The sequence below is a fragment of the Oratosquilla oratoria genome, chromosome 20 (assembly GCF_046742065.1).
Source record: "Oratosquilla oratoria isolate Oo_2021 chromosome 20, ASM4674206v1, whole genome shotgun sequence".
Lineage (NCBI taxonomy): Eukaryota > Metazoa > Arthropoda > Malacostraca > Stomatopoda > Squillidae > Oratosquilla > Oratosquilla oratoria.
The window spans coordinates 32,856,625-32,882,885 of record NC_134796.1 but is presented as its reverse complement, the minus strand read 5'-3'; the positions used below and the strand labels follow the sequence as shown (position 1 = coordinate 32,882,885).

At 45.1% G+C, this 26,261-nt stretch overlaps 1 protein-coding gene across 10 annotated transcripts in view; it reads left to right on the top strand.

The window, feature by feature from the left end:
- Positions 1-26,261, top strand: part of LOC143036447 (uncharacterized) — a 418,880-nt gene that overhangs the window by 304,058 nt on the left and 88,561 nt on the right. For 8 of the 10 annotated variants that reach the window (XR_012967357.1, XR_012967356.1, XM_076203816.1 and 5 more), the window contains exon 2: positions 16,131-16,181. The exons of the other annotated variants lie outside the window; for them this stretch is intronic. Coding sequence is in view for 6 of the 8 variants with exons in the window: in XM_076203816.1 (XP_076059931.1) it covers positions 16,131-16,181 (51 nt within the window). In the remaining 2 variants the exon portion in view is untranslated. The remainder of the gene's footprint in view (positions 1-16,130; positions 16,182-26,261) is intronic. 10 annotated transcript variants of the gene reach the window in all.

Below are 26,261 nucleotides of genomic sequence, written 5' to 3'. Positions count from 1 at the left end.
CCTCGTTAGTTTTTAGAGCTTCGAATCTATTTTAATTTCTAACTGAAATTTCTTATTATCCTTAACCTTTGCAAGGCTTATTTTCTCTCATAAAATTAGTTTATTTCTCTCGGCTCTGAAATTGAATTTAGCTGTGCAACCTACCTCTGTCATTTTTTTCACCTACTCCAAACTTACCAATGCACGAGTCATTGCCCATCTTCTTCTCCACTTTAGCATTAAAGTCGCCTATTACCAACGTGTACTTACTTTTATCTTATCCATTACCTGACTTAAATCATCATAGAACGACTCAATTTCATCGTCTGAACTTTGTGAAGTTGGTGCATAAACCTGAACTATTTTTAGAGTGTACCTTTTACACAGCCCAATTACAATCCAAGCTACCCTGTCTGATAAACTACTGCATTTGACTACATTACCAGCAATCTCTCGGTTGATCAAGAATCCTACTCCATTAGATCTTCCTCTATAGTAGAACAGGTGGTGACCATCTCGTAATTGTATCAGCTTTTTTTCCGCTCTTCGGACTTCGCTCAGTCCTACGATGTCCCACTTGATGTTGTCTAGTTCTTCCATTAAACTCTCCAACCTGTGATCTTCTGAGAGACTTCTTACGTTGTAAGTATAGATATTCATTTTGTTCATGTTGTTTAATGTCCAAGACTTGGACAGTGCTTACTCACATTCGGTGGCACACTGCCCGTAAGCACACGTGGCAATGCGGTTGGACCTTTAGGAGACGATGATCCAACAGGAACGCCCGGTTTTGTTTTGGTTGTGTTGTTCATATTGGCTATGAAGGGGGGTTGGCAGTAATATCACCTCCGTGCCAACTAGATTCTGGTGAGATTTTTCTCTAGTGTCACCTTATTAAATTCGGTGAAGCCCTATATACATAGGGTGCCCAATGGTCTACGCCGGCATTATGACGGTACTCCATATATCTATGAGGAGTTTCCCTGTTCGCCATCAGGAACATGCCAGTTTGCATCAGGAACATGCCAGTTTGCATCAGGAACATGCCAGTTTGCAGTGGGTCCTGCGACTAGGCGTGTAAGCTGCTCTTTGTCTGATCTTTCTTACAAAACCTGTTCGATATGGGTGACCCTGTAGAGATTCTCTCTATCGACATAGCTTTTGTAGTCATTAAGATTCTGAAGCCTATCCACCACGTCAAGGTGTCAACATATATATATGTATATATATGTATATATATGTATATATATATATATATATATATATATACACATATATAATATGCAAGTGGTCTACTTTGCACAAGTGAACATACCCGTGTTCTTATTAGCATTTATATATATATATATATATATATAATATATATATATATATAATTATATATATATATATATGATATGCAAAATAATTGAAAACTTAATACGTCTGATGATATAATTATACAAAAACACCTATCGTCTGAGAGTTTTTCTCTTTTGGTAATTTTACATTGTTTCAGTCCATATTGTCATTTAGATTGTCGGTATTTAAGCATACCTTCAGTTTTAAATAACTTTCTTTTATAACCATCATTTTACTTTTACCATAGTCTTTTGGTAACCAGGAGGCCCCAAACTTTTTCTTTTCAGTTATGAACTACCGAGTTTTATGCTTCACCTCTGCAAGAAATTTCGCCTTTTGTGTACCATTCGCCCGACCGACTGACCATCAGCATCGGCAGCGAAAGGAGATGCGACAAGCGGAGTCACACCTGCTCGCCCTCGATACCACGGCAGGCCTCACTTGGGGAATAATGTTTAACGACGGAGCTCTATCCTGGAGGAAAGCCTGCAGAAGCCCTCAGGCCCAGGCGTGGCGGAGACTCTCGCCTCAAGTCTCCCGCCAACAAGAGCCCGAAAACAGGATCCTGGATCGGCCGGGGGTTCCCCTGTGGAGGCAACTGCCCCCCCGGCCAACCCCACCAAGAAGCCTAAGCCCAGACCTGGAGTGGACAAGGGTTACGAGAACCCCACACCCCCAACAAGAAGCTCCAGCGCCTCGTAAGGAGTGGAGAACTCCTCCTGTTTGGTATCGTACCAGGAGCGATATCAGCAACTGGAGGCAGTGACCAAAGCCCACAAGAGCTTTCCTTCAAGTCTCCTGTCGACAAAATGAGAAAAGATTGTTGAAAAAAAGAAAAGAAAAATTATATATAAGAAATATATAAAATCAGAAAAGTATAATGAAAAGATAAAGCAAAGAAAAACGAAAAACGAGAGAGAAAAGAAGCCCTTAGAATAAAAGAAACAAAAGAAAGTACGAAAACAGAGTTAAGGAAAAATACATTACTTTAGCCCCAAAATAGTACTTTTTAAGTCCAAAATCGACGAATTGCAAAGCCCAAAATGCAATTGATTTTTTTTTAGCCCAAAAATAGGATTAAAATCCTCCTTGGAACCATGAGGTTCCCCCCAGCTGAATAAAGTTGCTTGGCGACGACAATCCCAAAGGATTAACTCACTCACTATCCCTCATATATATTCATCTGTATATTAGATAAATATAATTAGGTACAAACACACACATGCACTCACGATCTCTCCCTCTCTCTCTCTCTCTCTCTCTCTCTCTCTCTCTCTCTCTCTCTCTCTCTCTCTCTCTCTCTCTCTCTCTCTCTCTCTCTCTCTCTCTCTCTTTTTCTCTTTGTCATCACAGGTAATTGAAAGATGAAATCTCTTTTGAGGGCGGTCCCGTTGTAAGAGTTGATCTTTGGGAAGCTCCCAAGAGGCGAGGTGATGGCCTCCGAGCGACGACGGCGATAGATAATATTGAATGACAAAGTTTTCAAAGTGACTCTTATATTTTATCTCTCTCTCTCCTTCCATTCATGATTCGCTCTCGCATTACTTTCTTTTGTCCTTCTTTTCTTCCTTCCTTTCCTTGTTTCTTTCTTTAATTTTTTATCTTCCCTCCCTTCCTTCTCTCCTTGTCTCCCTCTCCTGTGTGTGTGTGTGTGTGTGTGTGTGTGTGTGTGAGAAAGAGAGAGAGAGAATGTGTGTATGTGTGCGCGTGTCCGTGTCTGGGGCATTTTTCAACTCCTCATATATATTCATCTGTATCATATATATGTTATGTTACAAGATTCAACCCTTATTAGATTGTCCATCCAGTAGTTATATTTATTTCATTTACCTCGAAGGTGTGTGGGGCGTACAACTTGGCTCCACTTCCAGGTACTACGTGCATTAGCAAGTACATTTCTTTTATCTCGAGTATTTACGACAGCGATGAAGAAACGATGAGGTCGTAAAAAGGGTCAATCACGTCGTAAATCTGTGACCTGGAGACGGAGGGAAGTCTCTTTCGCACATCTCCAATGAAGACGTCTGTCACGTATAAGTGGAGGATATTGTACATCTGGTACTCATCCCGAGTATCCTGTTTGCGTCGAATACAAATGGAAACAGGTCGCATAGGTTTTGTACGAAAGTTGAGGGAAGTTCAGCTCATCCGTGTTATTTTCTCAATGAGTAGGAAGAGGAGGAGAAGAGCATGACAATTTCTCATCGAGTCTTTGCGTATTAATCAATCAGCCATTTCGAGTCCACTGCTGAACAAAAGCCTCCCTCGTACCATTTGTATACAGGTACGTGTATTCTAATCTAATCGACCATATTTGATACATTAGAAATACACGACGTAGACTCTCCATGAGTACGTTCACCTGCAACTGTCGCTCCCGGCTCCGGCCTGAGTCTTTATACGGAGAAAATGTTTGGTCAGCTTCCGGAGAATGAAGTTAACAGTTTTACAAATATTTATGGTTTTCTATGTTACAGATTGAGATTTTAACATACAAAGAATATTATTATACAATTAGGAATGTTATGTGGTTATGTCTTGTGATTTAATTTGAGTTCAGGTTTATTTGGGGATATGGTGTAAATGCGCGCTTGGAAATACATTCCTGGCTACTTAACCATTATCACGCACTGGTCATGTGGTGGGTGGTCGCTTAAGGGCGTGGATGCATGTTTGTTCGTATGTGTGTTATGATGCAATTTTCCTTGGGTGATGTTACTATATGTAAGGTACCATTCCATGACATGCAAGACTACGCTAACCTCTGCCACGTCACTCCTGACAAGAATGGGAAGCCATTGCCATGGAAGGGATGAAGAAAGAAGAGGTATTCTTTTCCTGGCAACGCATATTACCCGGTGTGCTACGGTGAAGAATAGAATTCCCTCGCGTCACACAGGGTCACAAGGCTTACTGGGGGCTTACTGGATGACACAGTTCAGTCTGCCCATGCATATGACGAGGACATTAAGGTCTTGGAAATTTTTACATACCTTGGTAGTGTAGTGCATGGCAGAGGTGGGTCATGTCAGGAAGTACTTCGAAGGGTTGTCATTGCCCCATGGCGTTATGGAATCTCTCAAAAAGAGTATATGGCGTTGTCGTTATTCATGCAGGAGGACCAAGATTCGAATCTTCAAGTCACTTATGCTCCTCGTCTTCCTGTACGGCTGTGAGATATGGACATTGAAAGCTGACTTGAAGAGGCTTCTGGATGATTTGGTAGCAAGTGCCTTAGGAGAATCGTGGGGTATGGCTGGATTGACTTCGCATCAAGCCAGAGACAGTACTGTGGGACTCAGTCTAGGCCAGTTTCCAGCATAATTTGTGAAAGTCAAATCCGTCTATATGGGCGTGTGGCACGTTTCCCTGATGTTGAACCTACTCACAAGATTGTCTCCACAAGAGATTTTCCTCGATGGAGGAGACGAAGGGGACGGCCAGGGAATTCATGGCTTGGACAAGTTGATCGAATCTGTCGAGAGTTGTTTGGAGTGGGAAGGAAGGGTGGCTGCATGGGAGCTTGCCCGGAGACTGGTGACTGGCAGCGGCGAATGATTGAAGCAACGCGCTCCCTGTCGTATTTCCCCTCCCTCCACCTTAGCTGACTGACACAGGGTCAAACGAAACTTGGCACCCCCCGGTATGGAAGGGGCTAGTATAGTACTTTGGTGCGTCGCTGCGCCGTCTTTTCCATCATTGTAGGTCTCTTGCTACGTCTGGGCCTTCCCTCCGGTTCGCTGGCGTCTTGTGCATGCCGGTGCCTGCACTGTGTTCTCTCTCTCTCTCTCTCTCTCTCTCTCTCTCTCTCCTCTCTCTCTCTCTCTCTCTCTCTCTCTCTCTCTCTCTCTCTCTCTCTCTCTCTCTCTCTCTCTCTCTCTCTCTCTCTCTCTCTGGCGCCGGCTAAAACGAAGGTCTGCACAGCAAACACCGATCGTGGCAGCTTTCTTGAACAGTGTGGTCCCTTTGTTTCATTTATTTGTTTATCATTATTGTTGTTTGTTTTTTATTGTTCTTGTTGTTATAGTTATTATTTTAAGATACCGTTTTTATTGAACTAGCAGTGATAGTGGAGTGACTGGTGAGATTGTTCAGTGTTTGTTTAGGGGAGATACAGAGTAGCAGCGGCCGAAGCCGATACCTTTGCCCTATACACAACAAATTGTCACCTGGTATTCGGAGAAAAGTGCGGGATTCGAACCCACAACTAAGGGAATGCGAGACCAGCACGATTCCCTTTACGCCACCATCGTGCTTATATATAACTGCTGGTTAAGGGGAAAGGAGACGAGTATGAATATAGTAGTTTCAGAGAGGCTAATCTTTTGAGTGTGATCGGTAAGATAAGGATCCCTCCCCGCCTGAATAGAATCGTCGTGTGTTCGATTTGATATCGAGATGTGCCAACATGGGGGGAAGTTTCCCTCTTATGAATACAGAATCGCCTTGCGGCAGTCAGAATAGATAGTAGACCCTTTAAAAGGGTTAAAGAGTGGAGAGAGAAAAGAATTGTAACAGAAATGGCTAACCCGTTCAAATCGCGCTGAAAAAGAGAGGGAGAAAGAGAGAGGCGGTTGCCGGGGAGGAACAGGTCTTTCTTGTGCTTCATTCTGGTGGTGTACTTTATACTTGTCGTTCTGGCTGACACCGGAATGTTTTATTGTACATAAGGGCGGCTGAATGAAGGTAGATAGGACCTGCCCCGCTACATTCATTGATTCTGCTCCGGCCAGCATTGAACAGTTCATCAACATTATTGAACTTCTTGAATGAAAAGGAAAAGGAGAAGGAGTACGAAAAGAAGCTGAAGGAGGAGTGGGAGGGAGTAAAGGATGGAGCAGAGATGGGTGTGGAGGAGGAATGGGGATGGTTCAAGGAGGGAGTCTTAAAGTGTGCAAGGATGGTGTGTGGAACAAGAAGGACAGGGGGAAATAGAAGAAAGGGTAGTGAATGGTGGGATGAGGAAACAAAGAAGGTTGTAGAAGAGAAGAAGCGAGCATTCACAGATTGGTTACAAAAGAGGACGGGGGAGTCATATGAGACGTACAAAGAAAAGAAAAGAGAAGTAAAGCAAAAGGTAAAGGAGGCAAAGAGGAGAGTAGATGTGAAATGGGGTAAGAGTATGACAGAAAATTTTGAAAGTAATAAAAAGATGTTTTGGAAAGAAATTAAGAGAGGAAGAGGAGGCGAATCAAGTAGGGAAGAAAAGGTAAAAGGTGCAGATGGAGAGATGTTAATGGAAGAGAAGGCAGTAAGGGGAAGATGGGCAGAATATTTTAGGGAGTTGCTAAATGTGAAGGAGGATAGGGAAGGAAAGTGGGAAATGCGAAGAAAATGAGTGATGAGTGAGGAAAATGGAGGAGAAATAAGGAAGGATGAGGTGAAGGCAGTTGTTAAGATGATGAAAGCAGGTAAGGCACCTGGTCTGGATGGATGCCATGCAGAATGTCTGAAAAAGGGAGGTTCAGTGATGGTGGACTGGTTGGTGAGGTTATTTAATGTTTGCTGGAGAGAGGGTAGAGTACCGGAGGACTGGAGAAGTGCCTGTATAGTTCCTCTTTACAAGTAGTTTCAGAGGGATTAGCCTGTTAAGTGTAGTAGGGAAGGCTTATGGGAGGATCTTGATTGAGAGGATTAGGAGAGGAACAGAAGGAGTAATTGGTGAGGAACAGTGTGGATTTAGGACAGGTAGAGGTTGTGTAGATCAGATCTTTGTGGTAAGACAGATATGTGAGAAAGCTATAGGAAAGGGGAAGGATGTTTTTTGGGCTTTTATGGATCTGGAAAAGGCTTATGATAGGGTAGACAGAAAGGCACTGTGGGAGGTTATGCAGATTTATGGGATAGGAGGAAAGCTTTTGGGAGCTGTCAAGAGTTTTTATGAGAGTAGTAGAGCTTGTGTCAGGATTAGAAATGGAGAGAGTGAGTGGTTTGAAGTAAAGGTGGGACTTCGTCAAGGATGCGTTATGTCGCCCTGGCTGTTCAACTTGTACATGGATGGGGTGGTGCGAGAGGTGAATGCAAGGGTAGTGGGTCAGGGAATGGAGATGGTTAAAGAAAATGGAGAAAAGTGGGAGGTGAGCCAGCTGTTGTTTGCGGACGACACTGCGCTTGTAGCAGGATCGGAGGAGGGATTGAGGAAGCTGGTGGCAGAGTTTGGGAGAGTATGTGATAGAAGAAAGCTAAAGATAAATGTGGGTAAAAGTAAGGTGATGAGATGTACAAGGGGTGAAAGTGGCAGTAGACTGGAAGTGAACATTAAGGGAGAGCGACTGGAGGAAGTGGATAGTTTTAGATACTTGGGTGCAAGTGTAGCAGGAAAAGGTGGAGTGAAGGTGGAGGTAGAATGTAGATTGAGAGAAGCGAGTAAATGCCTTGGTGGATTAAAGAGTGTAATGAGGAATAGACATTTAGGAATGGATGCTAAGAGGAGACTGTATGAAGGAGTGATTGTGCCAACAGCACTGTATGGGGCAGAAACGTGGAACATAAGAGAAGAAGAGAGAAGGAGTTTGAATGTGTTTGAGATGAGGTGTCTGAGAAGTATGGTGGGGGTTACTAGGCTGGATAGAGTGAGAAATGAGGAGGTGAGGAGGAGGAGAACAGGGGTGAAAAAGGAGCTGGGAGATAGGGTTGATGAAAGAATATTAGGATGGTTTGGACACATGGAAAGAATGAGTGAAGAAAGACTAGTAAAAGAGGTATGGAAGGCAGATGTGGAGGGAGTGAACATGAGGGGACGTCCTAGGATGAGGTGGATGGATGGGGTGAAGGGGGCTTTGGGGAAGAGGGGAATGTCTGTTGAGGAAGGAAGGGAGAGGACGGAAGACAGGTGAATGGAGAATGGTTGTATATGGATGATGTGATTGCATGAGGAGGAATGGGCGGGGGGTGGGGGGTGGGGTAGTATGTGTGAGTAAATTTTGACGCAGCCCGAAGGGATTTCTCCCCGTCCTCTCCTTATATGCAATGGGGGACGGAGAGGGGGGGTCGCCGATTAAATGAAGCGGCCTTGCTGTGGATGTGCTGTGTCTTGCGACACTGCTTCTGACCCAGGGCGGTGGGCAGGGTGCAGGGATGACCCGTCATCCAGGAGGTGCTCAGATGAGAGGGAGGGTGGGAGGGGTGTGGAGTGTATTTAGGGATGAAATGGGTGGGAGTGTTTTTATGCCTTTCCCTTTTTGGCTACCTCCCTTGAAAGGGGGAAAAAGCCTTGGTATATGTGGTATATGTATGTATTATTATTATTTATTATTTATTTATTATTATTGATAGGAGGTAAAGGGAACACGGGCTGAGGGAAATACTTTTATTCCTGACTAGTTTCGTTTCACTCAGGCGAAATTATTCAGGAATAAAAGTATTTCCCTCAGCCCGTGTTCCCTTTACCTCCTATCCACATTCGTCACAATGTATACACATTATTATTATTGTTATTATTATTATTATTATTATTATTATTATTACATTACTAATTTATTTATCTATTAATCTAATTCATTTGCTTATTTTCTTTTCCCTTTTTTTTTTTTTTCTCTTTTTTGGGGGGGGATCAAAATCAGGAGGAAATGGATCTATCATGACCACAGTACGTCCAAGGCTGACAGCTCCCTTCCTCCCTCTCCCACTTTCCCCTCCCTCCCCCAGCACTACTGAACAGGTTTCTCGTAATTGATTTGATTTGATAAATTTATTACGCCTAATGGCGGCAAGCAATTTACAAACAGAAGCAGTTACAGAGAGATGAATGTCGCGCAGGACAGTGGAATCTAAATAAATCAATAATCAGGTTTCTCGTAGTTGAGTTCATCCGTAATTACAGTATGTTGAATCATAGAATGGTATGGGAGAGGCCTTTTGTTCAGCGGTGGACTCTTAAGTTGTTGATTGATTTCTTCTCATGCTTGCCTTCAGGATAGATGTGGTAATGTTTGTTGGTAGCCAGCTTCTTCCAGTAGGAGAATGACCTCAGACCGCAAGAGTTTGATAAAGCCTCGATGGAAGCAGCCCACGTAGCTGCACGGAGGAACACTGTCTGTGTGTATATCATGTTCAGTGAAGGCGGATTCCGTTTCGTTCAAGGTCACGGTGAGTTCGGAGGTTGGGGGGTGGCGAGACGCTCCACATCTCTCTCCATCGTCACGTCTTTGGAAAATACTCCTTTGGTGTCCGCTTAGGACGGTTTGTTTTCGTTTGCACGGCCGAGTGTCGGGGTTGGCATTTCCAAGACTTCCTCCCAACGAAATACTAGTAGGTCAGTCAGCCGGGTGTAAAATCCCCTGCTTCCTCCCCCCCGACCCCCGTGGGATCCTTGGCCGCCACTGTCTCGTCCTCCTCGTCGTCTTCCGTCTTGCAGGCAGAATACAGAATAAATTAAAGTCTACGGGGTATGTTGACCCAATTTCGACGATTCTGTCGTGCTAATGTCTATTATACATTATATATATACTAGCCAAATTACCCTCGCGTTGCTGCGAGTTCATGAATCATCCCTAACCTAACCATACCCCAACTAACTTTAACCCTTAACCCTAACCAAAATATATATTTTTAAATGAAACATAGTTATCCAAGTACCTGGAGTGATAGGGTATCAGAATATATATGGTTATGGGGGTCTATCTGCAAAACCCTAGGAGTTCGTGAACATTCAACAAACAAGCAAACAAATTGACAGACAAATGAAAAATAGTAATCCAAGTACCTTGGGTTATAAGGTTTCAGAATATATATGGTTATAGGGGTCTATCTGCAAAAACCTAGGAGGAGTTCGTGATTAATTTCTAACCTAACCATACCCCACCTAAATTTAACCCTTAGCCCTAACCAAAATATATATATTTTTGAAAATGAAATATAGTTATCCAAGTACCTGAAGTGATAGGGTATCAGAATATATATGGTTATGGGGGTCTATCTGCAAAACCCTAGGAGTTCGTGATCAAACAGACAGGCAGACAGACAGACAGACAGAGGCTGCTACTTTATTATAGTAATATATATATATATATATATTCCTCGTTACTTTTCTTTTGCTTTTTTTTTATCCTACTGCTGTTGATTTTCTTGTTCTCCATCTCACCCTCTCCCTCATTTCCTCCCACTTTCTTTCCTTTCCTGCTCTTTCTTCTTTTCCTTTTCTTTTTATTCCTCCTCACCCACTACCACAATCGCACACTATTACATAATCACACTCACACACAATCAGAGGCGCAAAATCTCTCTCTCTCTCTCTCTCTCTCTCTCTCTCTCTCTCTCTCTCTCTCTCTCTCTCTCTCTCTCTCTCTCTCTCTCTCTCCACTCCCTCCCTCTCTCCCTCCTCTTCAAATATTCTGTTTCAGATTCTCTTCGGCTCTCCAGCAGCTGCATTTTTTTCTCTCGTGGGTTTTCCTTTGGAAGGCTGGAGAAGGGGGAGAGTGCGAGGCGCGTATTTGAGGAAGGAAGGAAGGGAAGAGGGCTTCTTGTTGAGGAAGGCCGGGGAGTCTTTCATATTGAGTTTGTCTTAGCTCTCTCTTCTCATGTCTTCTTCTCTCTTCCTTCCCTTCCTTTTATTTCTCTTCCCTTCACTTCTCTTCCCTTCCCTTCCCCCATATTCTCCCACTCATCATTGAGACGAGTGACACTATTTATTTATTTATATTCCTTGTAAAAATGTCCAAGAAATCCATCTCTATAGCCAGGTCTTCTTCCTCCTCGTATGTTTCGGCTCTTCGAGGAATTTGAAAACAAATTAAATAAGACGTATATTATCTCTGAATCAGAAATATTGACATGAAATTTATATTTGAGAATTGAGACCAGTTGGGAATTTCCATCAGGTGAATAAAATCACCTGGCAGCTGTCAGAATATATCAAAATTGGTTTTAATTTTGGAACAGTTTTTAGTGGTTCCTTTACCTAAATAAAATGGCCTGGCGGAAACCTAAGTATGAATGCATAAGACATCACCGCCGTCTATGGGGCAACGACAAAACTCTCGGAAATGATCTTGATGATCAGGGTTAGCAGTTTCGTTGTGTGATGGAACATGTATATCATTACCTGCGGCGGAAGGCAATACATGTGATCTTACACACACACACACACACACACACACACACACACACACACACACACACACACACACACACACACACACACACACACACACACACACACACACACACACACTCAACCATACCCTCATATTCTCTCTCTCTCTCTCTCTCTCTCTCTCTCTCTCTCTCTCTCTCTCTCTCTCTCTCTTTCGCACACTCACTGTCTCACGCAATCACACACATGCACACACTCACTGTCTCACGCAATCACACACACATACACACACACTCTCTCTCTCACACACACACACACACATACACATACACACAAACATACACACAAACACATACACACAAACACACACACACACACAAACACCCACACCCACAAACACCCACACCCACAAACACACACACCCATACCCACACACACATACACTTAAACACACACACACACACACACACACACACACACACACACACACACACACACACACACACACATACACACACACACCCATACACACCCATACACACACACACACACACACACACACACACACACACACACACACACACACACACACACACACACACACACACACACACACACACACACACACACACACACACACACACACACACACACACACACGCGCACACACACACACACGCGCAGACACACACACACACACGCGCAGACACACACACACACACACACACACACACACACACACACACACACACACACACACACACACACATCCTCACTCTCACGCAATCACACACATACACCCACCCACTCTCTCTCTCTCTCTCTCTCTCTCTCCACACACACACACACACACACACACACACACACACACACACATGCACACTCTCTCACACCCTCACTCTCTCACGCAATCACACACACACATACACTCACACTCTGTCACACACACACATACACACACGCGCGCGCGCGCTAGATCTAGCAAAAGAGCCTCAGTCAGTTTGAAAACTGACTAGAATCGTCTTGAATCAAAGGGGGGGACAAGAATGTGAGCTTAGTTCTTCCCCTCTCTTTTCCAACTCCCTCATTCCCATCTCTCTATCTCTCACCTTTCCCTTTCCCCTCTCCTCTTCCACTTTTTTTTCGCCTTTCAATCCAAGTTTCCTCTCCGAACGTTTCTCTACTTCTGTCTGAAGTTTCCTCTTTCTGTCTCCTCTCACTCTCTCTCTGTCTCCTCTCTCTCTCTCTCTCTCTCTCTCTCTCTCTCTCTCTCTCTCTCTCTCTCTCTCTCTCTCTCTCTCTCTCTCTCTCTCTCTCTCTCTCTCTCTGTCTGTCTCCCAACTTTCCCTCTCTCCAATTATTCTCTTCTACAAAAATTCCTCTCCCTCCCCATCTTCTCTCTCCTTTTCTTCCACCCTTACCTCTCTCTCTCTCTCTCTCTCTCTCTCTCTCTCTCTCTCTCTCTCTCTCTCTCTCCCACCTTCCTTCTCACATAATTCTAAATTCCCATTCCTTTTCTTGTCGCCCTCTTTTCGACCAATCTCTCTCGCGCTCTCCCATCTTCCCTCTCTTCCCTCTCCCTTCCTTTCTCTCTCCCTCTCTTCCCTTCCTTTTCCTCTCCCTCTCTTCCCTCCCTTTCCCTCTCCCCTCTCTTCCCATTCTTCCCTCTAATATTCTATGGGTCCCCCATCTTCCCTCTCTTCCTTTCGCGCTTTCCCACCTTCCCTGTCCTCCCTCCCTCTCTCCCTCCGTTGCCTCTGGGCTTGATCCACGTCACCCTGGAGCCACGAAGATGTGGTTCCTCACATTCATCAAGCAGCAGCAGCAGCAGCAGCAGCTTTGTATTGCAAAGTTCCTCCTCCTCCTCTTGAACTAATGACCACAGCCGCCGGGCGTCTGGCTTTTTATTCATTTATTCGTTTTTCATCCTCTCTAGCTCGCTCGCTCGCTCTTTTCTTTATTTTTCTCTCGTTTATCTTTCTCGCACTCTTTTATCTTTCCCTTTTTCTTTTCTTTTTTGTCTTTTCTTTCTTTTCTCCCCACCTCTATCTTCCTCTCTCGATTCCTCTTTTTCTCTTCCTCTCTTCCTCTCTCTTCCCCCCTCTTTCTTCCCTCTCTGTCTCTCTTCCTGTCTCACTTTGATACAAGCGCCGCTGTTTTCTAGCGTCAAACTTGAGCCATTAACCGCTTCTGAACGGAGACGCAATTTATTGATTTTGTGCTGAGAGTAAGAAAAAGGAAAGGCCTCCAGCTTGAATGGTATCCCCCTTGATCGCGACCCCCCCATCATTCTCATCCCCATTCAGTTGCATGGAACCGCCGCCTCCTGGCCTTAGCCTGACCAAAAATCGTGAAGTGCGCGGCTGAAATATATATATATATATATATATATATATATATATATATATATATATATATATATATAATGTATATATATATATATGTATACATATATCAAGGCTTTTTCCCCTTACAAGGGAGGTAGCCAAAAAGAAAAAGGTATAAAACTATTCCCACCCATTCCATCCCTAAATGCACTCCAATTCCCTCCACCCTCCCTCTTATCTTAGCACCTCCTGGATGACGGGTCATCCCTGCGCCTTGTCCACTGTCCTGGGTCAGAGGCAGTGTCGCAAGACACAGCACATCCACAGCAAGGCCGCTTCATTAAATCGGCGACCCCCCTTCTCCGTCCCCCCCATACAGAAAAGGGGAAGACGGGGAGAAATATTATATATATATATATATATATATATATATATATATAATATGTATATATATATAATATACGAATAAAGTACAAAAACACGTGATTCACAAAATGTGTAATAAAACCACTTGGAAAATAAGATGAAAGGTGACCGAAAATGTCTTAAATAGACGAAAACTTTCGGTCACCTTTCATTTCATTTTCCAAGTGGTTATATTACACACACACACACACACACACACACACACACACACACACACACATATATATATATATATATATATGTATATATATATATATATATATATATATATATATAATATGTACAACACTGAATGGGTCCCAGTGATTAGAGATACGAGATACATTTTTATCAACCTCAATACACTTTAATTCTAAGCCATATAGAGGCATGCAGAAATTGTAACGTGGTACGCCCGAGGACTCGAACCTATGCGGTGAGAACGTTACCAGTGCCGAGTGACTTAGACCAATACACCATCTCTCTTGATGGTGTATTGGTCTAAGTCACTCGGCACTGTTAACGTTCTCGCCGCATAGGTTCGATTCGTCGGGCGTATCACGTTACAATTTCTGCATGCGCTTATATGGCTTAGAATTAAAGTGCATTGTGGTTGATAAAAATATATATATATATATATATATATATATATATATATATATATATATATATATATTTATATATATATATATCAAGTAACGTAGATGTCGTAACACATGAGTGAAATAAAATAGAACTTAGATCCACTCTCGGAGTAAACCGTATATTTCGACCACTAGCTGTGGTCCTCTTCAGCAGTTACTGCCGAGAAGGACCACAGCTAGTGGTCGAAATATACGGTTTACTTTGTATCTCGGCTTATCTTTCTCCGAGAGTTATATATATTGTCAATTTACGGGTTGGGATTTTATTGAGCATGAGGTGTCTTAACACAGTCTTCAGTAATTGGAACTCTTAACGACTCGTCCGTCCGTCCGTGAACCCACAGTGAATGAGTGAGGGGCCCCTTGCTCATCAAGTGCGCCTTCCAATTGGATGTGAATGAAATAGCCTGGAGGCAGTCAGCATATATACAAGAACATAAGAACATAAGAAATAAAGGAGACTGCAAAAGACCATAAGGCCTACACTAGGCAGCTCCGTATCCATCACCACCTGTCGTCCCCATCCATAAAGTTGTCTAATCGTTTTTTAAAACAACTGATAGTTTCAGCGCTTACTACGTGGTTACTAAGTTTATTCCATTCATCGACCACCCTATTTGTAAACCAATTCTTGCCTATTTCCTTCTTAAATCTAAATTTGTCCAGTTTATACCCATTACTGCGAGTCCTGCCCTGTTGTTTTATTATGATGACCTTGTTTGCATCACCCTTGTTATAGCCTTTGATCCACTTGAACACTTCTATTAGATCACCCCGCACTCTGCGTCTTTCCAGAGAGTGTAAGTTTAGGTGCCTAAGCCTCTCTTCGTAAGGCAAATTTCCGAGTCCTTGTAGCATTTTGGTCATTCTTCTCTGTACTGATTCTAGTGAATTTATGTCCATTTTGTAGGACGGAGACCAAAACTGTACCGCATAGTCAAGGGGGAAGACTTGCTCGGTAGGGAAGGAGCTCAGAGTGGATGATCGAGCCAGCGACGTGTTTTGTTTTATATATATATATATATATATATATATATATATATATATATATAATATATATATATATATATATAATATATATAATGTGTGTGTGTGTGTGTTGGTACACTCGCTCTTCAAGAGGACGAGTTACTATGTGCAATAAGGAATCGTCACCGCTTGTGCTAACAGAGTGGGCAGCCACTGCACAGAAAATTGTGTTCATTTTAATTCATCAATGTGGTTGATTGGTTTGATGGTGATATAATTTATTGGAACCAGAGAAGTTTGCAGGAGTGACGTGGCAGATGTTGGGGCAGTCGTGCAAGTCATGGAATGGCTGACTGATTGTGGTTGTAACAAGAGGAGGAGGAGCGAGACTTGACAATGAAATTGATGCTTTCATTTCTCTCTTCTTTACAGGTATGGATACGTCAACAGAATCGAACTCGAACCCATAATGTCGGACAGCTGGTGAGTCCTAGTACCAATGTAGATTGCACCCCTAGGGTGGGATAGATGGTTACTGACTGGACGCCGCGGGATGGGAAGCGGGCTAGAGTGAGACTAAACAGGAGTTAGAGAGGTGAGATAGAGAAGCTGGCAGGAGTGACGTGACAGGTGCCTTTGCTCAACATTGGACTCGAAATGGCTGATGGGCGGATGGATGGATGGATTAGTTCAGTCAATCGAAGTCAGCGCCTGAATAATCTCGACCTCCCTCCCTCCCTCGATCTCTTTTCCTCAACCTCCCAATCTCCCTCAATATCCCACCTCCTCCCCTCAACCTTCCTTCCTCCCCTCAACCTTCCTTCCTCCCCTCAACCTTCCTTCCTCCCCTCAACCTTCCTTCCTCCCCTCAACCTTCCTTCCTCCCCTCAACCTTCCTTCCTCCCCTCAACCTCTCCCCCCTCCCCTCAACCTCTCCTTCCTCCCCTCAACCTCTCCTTCCTCCCCTCAACCTCTCCTTCCTCCCCTCAACCTCTCCTTCCTCCCCTCAACCTCTCCTTCCTCCCCTCAACCTCTCCTTCCTCCCCTCAACCTTCCTTCCTCCCCTCAACCTTCCTCCCTCCCTCAACCTTCCTCTTTCCTCCCTCAACCTTCCTCCCTCCCTCCCTCGACCTCTTTCCCTCAACCTCCCAACATCCCTCAACATCCCACCTCCCTCCATCTACCTTCCTCCTTCAACCTTCCTCCTTCCCTTAACCTTCATTCCTCCCTCAACCTACCTTCCTCCCTCGCACGACATACTTCCTTCAATATCCCTCCCTCAACCTCCCTCCCTTAACATCCTTCTCTCAACGTCTCTCCCTCACACTTCCTCATCCCTTCAACCTCCCTCCCTGAATCTCCCTGAATCTCTAATTTAGGTCTGAAGGAAATCGTGATATTAAGGGTTTGCCTCCATGTGTATGCACTTACATAATATTAACCAAAACCATATCCTACCTAGAGAGAGAGAGAGAGAGAGAGAGAGAGCAAAGGAAAATATCCTGAAGATATTTGTAGCTAATTTGTGGGGGGGAAAAATGTCCGAACGTATCTTTGTTTTATGGGATTAATTTTCATCTGTGGAAGTTTCATAATTTGTTCGTGGGTATTTCCCGCAACCGGAAGTGGGGCTTCGAGCACGGGTCTTCGAGGATCGTGGCCACTCTCTCGGGGGCCCCGCAACCGAGTCCCACTTGTGGTGGAGTTCGAAACGTCATCTGATGGAGATTCCGATCCCTTTCCTCTCTTCTCTCTCCTCTCTCCTCTCTTCTCTCTCCTCTCTTCTCTCTCCTCTCTTCTCTCTTCTCTCTTCTCTCTTCTCTCTCCTTTCTTCTCTCTCCTCTCTTCTCTCTTCTCTCTCCTTTTCTTCCTCCATGTCCTTTACTTTTCATTCCTTTCTCCTCCTCCTTTTCCTCCTCATACTCATCCTCTTCCTCCTCCTTGTATTCCTACTCCTTCTCGGCCTACCTCTCCTCTTCCTCTTCGTCCTCCTTTTCCTCCCTCTCGTTCTCTTCCTCCTCCTCATCTTCCTCTTCCTCCTCCTCTTCTTTCTCTTCCTCCTTTTCTTTCTCTTCCTCCTCTTCTTTCTCTTCCTCCTCTTCTTTCTCTTCCTCCTCCTCTTCTTTCTCTTCCTCCTTCTCTTCTTTCTCTTCCTCCTCTTCTTTCTCTTCCTCCTTCTCTTCCTCCTCTTCTTTCTCTTCCTCCTTCTCTTCTTTCTCTTCCTCCTCCTCTTCTTTCTCTTCCCTTTGTGTCTTCTTGGTTCATTTTCTTGTTTTCTTAACCTAGGGGGGGGCACCTCTGCTTCGAAAGCGATTTTTTTCTTTCTGAACTAATGAACTGAATCATGGTGAAAGTTGTCGGAGACCCTCCCCCCTCCTCTTCCTCCTCTTCCTCCTCCTCCTCCTCGTCCTCCTCCTCCCCCTCGTCCTCCTCCTCCCCCTCCCCCTCGTCCTCCTCCTCCCCCTCGTCCTCCTCCTCCCCCTCGTCCTCCTCCTCCCCCCACCACTTCCCCCCCACCACTTCCCTCCCTCTCTTCCTCTCTCCTTCACCTAATTGTAATTGTGAGAACTCGCAGTATACCCTGGCTTGATTATTGTAGCCACTCTGCTCTTTCCTTTTCTTCCTTCTTTTCCTTCTTTTTCTCCTCATCTTCTTTTCCTACTCCACCTTTCCTCCTCTTTTTCCTCTTACTTCCTCCTCCACATCCTCATCCTGTTCTTTCTCAATTTTTTCTTTGTTTCCCCCCCCACCTTCCTGCTCCTCCTCCTCTTTTCCTCCTCCTCCTCCTCATCCTTGCTATTCTTATTCTCCCACCTCATTTTTTTTTTTTTTATCTTTTTCATTTCATTTTTGACTACCCGTTTTTTCCTTCTGATTCTGTTACCCGTCTTCACTCACTTCTACATCATTCTGTTTCTCACGTTCCTTTCTCATCCTACTCTACCGCTTTTTTCACCTCCCTCCCCCCTCCCTCCCTCCCTCCCTCCCTCCCTCCCTCCCTCCTTCCCCCTACTCTCAATATTTCGCTCAACAAGCTCATTCTCTCCACACTCATTCGCTTCTGTCATTCTCTTTCCCCCAACCTTCCTCCCTCCCTTTCCAAGTTCCTGTTCCTTCTTCTTTCCCTCCACCTCTGCCGTCCTGAATCTTACGAACCAATAGGTCTCGGGGCCGCATCCCGTTGGGCTTTATGTTTATTGGAACTGCACCCGATCGAGGAGCGGGAATGAATGAAGGAAGGAAGAGGTCCATCTTCTGGCGCCCCTTTTGTGGCCTCTGTCATCAAGAGTCCGCTGACCAGAACAAAAATGTTCAAGTCCCAACCGAACACAAGCGTATGTGAATATGGTAGCCTTTATAGTATTGATGCGAGGGGGGGGGTATTGGGATGAATGAAATCGCCTAGCGACAGCCCGGGTGAGAGTAAAAGCCCCAACATCTACGGACGGGGGGAACCGAAACTGGTTGTACCTGGTTTGTTACTGACAGGGATGCGCGTGGAGATGAGAGATATTGTCTGGCGACAGCGGCGATGAAGGGAGGAGTGGGGGAAGAGGATGAGGAGGAGTCTTTGAAGAAGCACTGCTGCCCCCGGGAGAGCGATCCAGGTCTCCTGTGGGGGACGAAGTCGAATTGGTCCCATGAGGTTAGTTCCTCCTGCTCCTCCTCTTCCCCCACCCCCTTTTTTTTTTTTTTTTTTGCGTGTATGTTCTTGATTTAATTGGCGACATGCACGGACATACATGTTGGCAGACACAGTCGGACACGAATACTCACACAGACTGGCTCACACAAACATTCACAGAGATAGACACACAAGCAGGCAGTTTTGGGCAGCGATAAGTAGCGGGCGTGCTCTACCTTGTTGTACTGTTGAGCTATAAAGTACCACATCCACACCCAGCCTCACCCACACATGAAGGTATTTATGTCCCATCAGCTGGGGAAAAAAAAAAAAATAGTCTGTTTTCAATGAGCAGCCCGAGCGGAACAGAATAAAACATGATAGATATATAAATATGTAGAGGCAACGAGGGAAGATGCAGCAGGTTTGATCTTGGGGGAGATGTGAGCTCGTTAGTTTCGTTATTATTCTCTCAGTCCAGTTTGGTGTCTGGGAAGAAGAGGAGGAGGGTGGGGATGCGGGTAGGGAGGAGGAGGTATGAGGGAGAGGAAGAGACGGAGGAGGTTGGAATTGGGTGGAGGAGGAGGAGGAAGAAGTAGGAAAGTCAGTCTTGCAAATCTATTTTACTTCCACTACACAGCGAGATACCATGGAAATAGTGGATGTGCTTTTCTTCCTCTTCCTTATCTTCCTACTTCTCCTATTTTCCTCGTCTTCCTCCTCTTCTGTTCTTCCTCCTCTTCCTTCTCTTTCTCTTCGTCTCCATCCTCTTCTCCCTCCTTGCTCTTTTCCTCCCATTTCTTACTCTTTCTTGTGCTCGTCTTCCTTCTCTTCTTCCTCTTCCTTTCCCTCCTCTTCTTCCTCTTCCTTTCCCTCCTCCTCCTGTCTTTTCCTTCTCTGTTCCTCCTCCTCCACCTCTTCTTTCTCTTCCTCTTCCTGCTCATCCTTCTCATCCTAATACTTCTCCTGTTCCTTCGTCCCTTCCTCCACCTCCTCTTCATTTAATTCTTCTTCCTCCTCTTCCTCCTCATCCCCCTCTTCCTCCTCCAGTGGATGAAGATTTTTTTTTTTTTTTTACGATATTTGGTTTGTCTTTTCCATCGAGTCAGCCACCTAACTAACTTTTCTCTCCTCCAACTCCGTCGCCCCACACAGAGCACACCTTTGTCAGCGACTCTAGGACAGTTGGCAACCCGCTTTCGTCATCTTCCTCGGTCACGTTTTCCCTCTTAACGAGCCGTTCAAAGAAAACGGCGTGTCGCTGTTGACAAAGGAGCTTTTATTGTGTTAATCTTTCAGGGTTCCCTTCCGGTTGGATCGAATCGCCTCACCCGTCGATCATAAATAAACAAATTAATTGATCGTAGGATAAAGGTGTATGAAGCACCAAATGGAATTTGTAATTCATAGACCTTGTTGATATTTTAAGAGGGAGACTTGACAGGATGGAGAGACGAGATAGAGAAGTTTGCAGGGATGACATGGCAGAGGTTTGTGCAGTCCAAGTCATGGAATGGTATGGGAGAGGCCTTTGTTTAGAAGTGGATTCGAAATTGATGATTGATTGATTTTTTCAGACTCGTCAGTAACAACAGTGTCCTCAGTTTTCAACATGGAATATATTTTGTCTCAATTTTATTCGTATCAAGCGGACATTGTCATTGTTATTAAAAATATTGGAAATAGTGCCAAATGCTTGTTCTGTATCGGGTCATGTATTCTGGAGGTCGCAGTCGAATATATTAGTCTTCTCTCTCGTCCTTCCTTCTCTTCCTCGATCTCATTTTCTTCTCCTTCAGTTCTCTTCCTCTACCTTTTCTTCCTTCATCTTCTCTTCCTGTACCTATTCCTCTTCTTTTTCTTATTTCTCTTCCTCTTGTTACTCTTCCTTTTCTTCCTTCACCTTCTCTTCCTCTCCCTCTTCCTCTTCCTTTTCTTATTCCCCTTCCTTTTTTTTTATCACTTCTGCCACTTCTTCCTATTCCTCAGCCTCTTCCTTCTTTCTCTTCCTCTTTCTCCTCTTCCTCTGTAACTTCCTCCCCTTTCTCCTTCCTCTTCTTGTCCCTCCTCTTCCTTTTCCTTTCTCAAGAGTTTTGGGGCAAATTTCAGATCTTCGATGACCATTGGTCAGCCATCATAGATTATATGAAGTGCGCATCTCTCTCGAAATGGGTCTGGGGGATACAGTTGCAAAGGAAATAATTTCTTCCTTCTCCATGAAGCCTCGTTTACACGGGGCAAGTTGAAAGGCAAGTCAGGTGTGCAAGTTACTTGCTACAAGTTACCTCCCGTGTGTAAACATTGCTTGCCGTGTGTGAATATTAGTTTTCTTTATCAAGCAGATGTTTACACTCGGCAAATAACTTGTAGCAAGTAACTTGCACACTTGATTTGCCTCTCAACGTACCCCGTATAAAGTAGGCTAACAGTGTGCAGTAGACCCATCACTTGTTTTCTGTCAAACTCTCGTGTGCGTCAGAGATCAATCTCACGTTTTCTGTCAACCTTGGATTGGATTGCTTGGGTATATATTGTGAATTTGAAGAATTAATCGTGTTTTTTTTTTGGGGGGGGCAAAATGTGAATATTTTTGGGTCCAGATCCCATGCTACGATCAACCTTGCCACCCAGAGAATAATATTAGCTTACACCTTTTTCTTCTTTTTATTTATTCGTTTTCTTCTACTCTTGCGCTTCTTCCTCCTCCTCCTCCTCCTCCTCCTCTCCTCCTCCTCCTCCTCCTTCCCCTCTTCCTCCTCCTCCTTCCCCTCTTCCTCCTTTCCCCCTTCCTCCTTTCCCCCTTCCTCCTTTCCCCCTTCTTCCTTCCCCTCTTCCTCCTTTCCCCCTTCTTCCTTCCCCTCTTCCTCCCTCCCTTCTTCCTCCTCCTTTCTTCTCTTCCTCTGTCCTCCATCTCTTTCCCCTCTATCTCGTCTTCCTCCTCTTCCTCTGTCTTCCGTCTTCTACTCCTCGTACTCCTACTCCTCCCCCTCTGTCCTCCATTTCCTATTACTCCTATTCCTACTTCTACTTTCTCTTCTTCCTACTATTACTCTTCCTCCTCCATTTCCTACTCTTGTTCCTACTCCTACTCTTCTTACTTCTACTCGTACTACTCCTCTTCTTCCTCATCTTCCTCCTCCTCTCCCTCTTCCTCTTCTTCTTCCTCCTACACCTCCTCCGGTTGAGGGTGTTTGTGTGCGTTAGTAGTGTGGCAGAAGCTACAACGGAAGAAGCAGCATTTGCACTAAAAAGTATGAGACGAGGGAAAGCACCTGGGATAGATGGCATATCGATAGATTTTCTGAAAGACGAAAGGAAAAATTTATTGCAACTTGCCTGTTAAACACCCAGTGTTTACATTAGGAAAGAGTTTCTGAATCATGGTGCAATGTTATAGTGAATTTGCTTCACAAGGAAGGAGTTAACTACCGATCAATTAGCTTATCAAATGTATACAAAGTATAAAGTATTCTCCAAGATGAGACCAACTTAGAGAATAGGCTGTATTTAGAACAGGATATTCGACTTAGACCAAACTAATCGCGGAAACTACAGAATACAATACGCCCTTTGTCTGGTTTTTGTAGATTCCGTACAGAGTGAAATAAATCATATGAGAGCCAAAGCAAAGTGTTTTAGGAGAGAGAGAGAGAGAGAGAGAGAGAGAGAGAGAGGGGGAGTGCCCGGTGGCAGCTTCCTTCCTCATGTCCTGTCCTGTCTTGTCCTGCCTTGTCTTGTCTTGTCTTGTCAGGGTAACTTCGTTAAGACGGCTGTGGTGGCGCCTGCTGCACAAATTAACATTAATTTTCCCACCACACAGCCGTCACTCTTCCTTCTTTCTTATCGCCTTCTTCCCCCCCTCCCCCCCCCAACACACACACTTTCCCCTTATTCTTATTCTTCTTCTTGCTTCGTCTTTTCTGCCAAGATAACTTTCTCCTTCGTTCCTCCATTTCTCTGCTTTGTTCATTGTCCCATTTCCTGATGCATTCTCTCTTCCTGTCTCTCTTCCTCTCTCTCCTCTCTCTCTCCTCTCTCTCTCTCCTCTCTCTCTCTCCTCTCTCTCTCTCTCTCCTCTCTCTCTCTCCTCTCTCTCTCTCTCTCTCTCTCCACCCCTTCTCCCTCTGTCTCTCACCCTCAGTCCTTCTTTCCTCCCTCAATCCTCCTTCCCTCCCTCGCTCCCTTCCCTCTCCTCTCTCTCTCTCTATTTCTCTCCCCCTTCTTCCTCCATCGTCTTATCTCTGTCGTTAATTTTCTCTTTATTTCCTCTGTTCTGGGTTTTGTTCCTTTTCTCCTTTCCCAACTCCTCCTATATACAGCCTCCCCCCTCTCTCTCTCTCTCTCTCTCTCTCTCTCTCTCTCTCTCTCTCTCTCTCTCTCTCTCTCTCTCTCTCTCTCTCTCTCTCTCTCTCTCTCTCTCTCTCTCTCTCTCTCCTCTCTCTCTCCTCTCTCTCTCTCAATTCCTCTCTCTCTCAATCCCTCACCCCTCTCCCTCTCTCGCTTTCCCTCTCTTTGTGTTCTTTTCCTTTTCGTCTTCGTCAGCGTTTTAGTAAAAGTTGAAGAACCGGGAAGTTGGGCCTGATATTGTGCGTGTGTGCGTGCGCGCGCACTCGACTTTTCTTTCCTTAAACACACTCAAGTCACGCAAGATGAAGAACTCGGGGCCCAAAAATCGCTGCCTTCGGTTTCCGTCTCTGCCTGAACGAGGAGGAAGAGGAGCAAGAGGAGGAAGAAGAAGACGTGATTTCCTTTCGACTTAAATGGCAGCTGAAAACGGACAAATTCTGCCGAAAAACATCGTCCGCCATGGTGGAGGGTTCCTTCCCTACACATTCTAGGCGCGCGCGCGCGCACACACACACACACACACACACACACACACACACACACACACGACTCGATGGCGTGGTGGTAGAGTTCTCGGCTGCCACTACGGCGGTCCGGGTTCGAATCCCGTCCAGGGCTGAATTAATTTCAGTATAGCTGCGTTGCGAGTCATTACTCCAACTCGTGGGCGGGGAGTTGGGTGTGTGTGTGCGCATGTAGGGTCACAGCATTACCCATAGATCGGTCATATATGAGCTCTCTTTCGGGAGGGAAATAGCCATCGATCACGAGTCCAACACGTGATCCAAGACAATGGTGAATCTCGCACACACACACAACGATCTCCCTCCTTCCCACTTCTTCCTTTCCTTTTCCCTTCTTTCCCGCTCCCACCATTCCTCCCTCCCCCAACATTCCTTCCCCCCATTCCTCCCTCACTCCTTCCATCCCTCCCTCACTCCTTCCATCCCTCCCTCACTCCCTTCTTCCATCCCTTTATCCCTCCCTCGTTCCCTCACTCCCTCGCTCCATTCCTCCCTCCCCAACATTCCTTCCCCCCATTATCCCCCTCACTCCCTCCATTCCTCCCTCACTCCCTTCTTCCATCCCCCTATACCTCCCTCGTTCCCTCTTTCCCTCGCTCCATTCCTCCCTCCCTCCATTCATCCCTCACTCACTCCATTCCTCCCTCTCCCTCGCTCCCTCCTTCCATTCCTCTCACTCCTTTTCTCCCTCTGCTCTCTCTCTCTCTTTCTCTATCTCTCTCTCTCTCTCTCTCTCTCTCTCTCTCTCTCTCTCTCTCTGGAATGGCGCCAGCCAGAAGAAACGCTATGAAGAATGGCACCACGATGGTGGTCTTATACTCCAGGCTCACGGCACCCCTTCCTCCGAAAGGGAAAAAAAAAAAAATCAAATTTAAAACTTGCTTGACGCAGCTGCCGTATGGAATATTTCAAACTTTCCTCCATTTAATTGCTTTGGGAGTTAGATTTATGAGGCCCACGGCCTCCTCGTCGGCTTCTTTAGGTCGCTCGTGTATGTCCTTGGTAGTACGCGCGCGCGCGCACACACACACACACACACACACACACACACACACACACACACACACACCTCGTGGCGTAGTGGTTAGAGTTCCCGGCCGCCACTACGGTGGTCTGTGTTCGAATCCCGCCCAAGGCTGAAATAATTTCAGTATCGCTGCGCTGCGAGTTGTTACTCCAACTCTTGTAGGCGAGGAGTTGGGTGAGCGTGCGTGTAAAGTCACAGCATTACCCATAGATCGGTCATGTACTGTATGAGCTCTGAGCTCTCTTCCGGGAGGGTAATAACTGTCGATCACGAGTCCAACACGTGACCCAAGACCATGGTGGCTCTCTCTCTCACACACACACACCACATGGAACAAATACTTTACTGACTGGACGCCGTGAGTTGCCAAGCGTGGAAGCTGGAGATCAGACAAAAAGTGGAAAGATCAGATGGAGAAGTGTGCAGGAGTAACGTGGCAGGGTGTGGTGTCGTGGATACTCATGGGAATGTTTGGGAGAGGCATTGGTTAAGCAGGGGACTCCGAATGGAGAATGTCATGTAATGCATGAAGGAGAAGACAGTGGCCTTTCTAGTCCGGGCAGACTGCCCTGATCATGGCCATGGTGGAAACTGTAGACCAGAAGAGACAGTGGCGTAGAAAAAAAAAGACAATTATAATAATAAATCTCTCTTTCTCTTTCCCTCTCTTTCTCTCTTCGTGGTCATCTTTTTCCTCGCGATATTTGAACGTGGGTGTACAGGTATATCACACCGTGATCATTTTTGTCGGTACATCAAGTAAGATGAAGTTGGTGCAATCGTTCAAAATGCGGGGAAGGAACCCAGTGGTAATTAATTTAAATCATCTGTAATCACTCCCATCTCCAGTCATGTGAAACATCCTTTAGTCACCTTTGCCCTGGGTGCTGGAGTCGATCAGGTACTCGGCACAGATCCCCATATATGAATAAAAAGAGAGACCCAATGATTTTTTTTTTTTTTTTTTTTTTTTTTTTATATATATATATATCCAGAAAACTTTGTTGGGTGGGAAGAAGCGCGGTGCGTGCGCGCGCGAA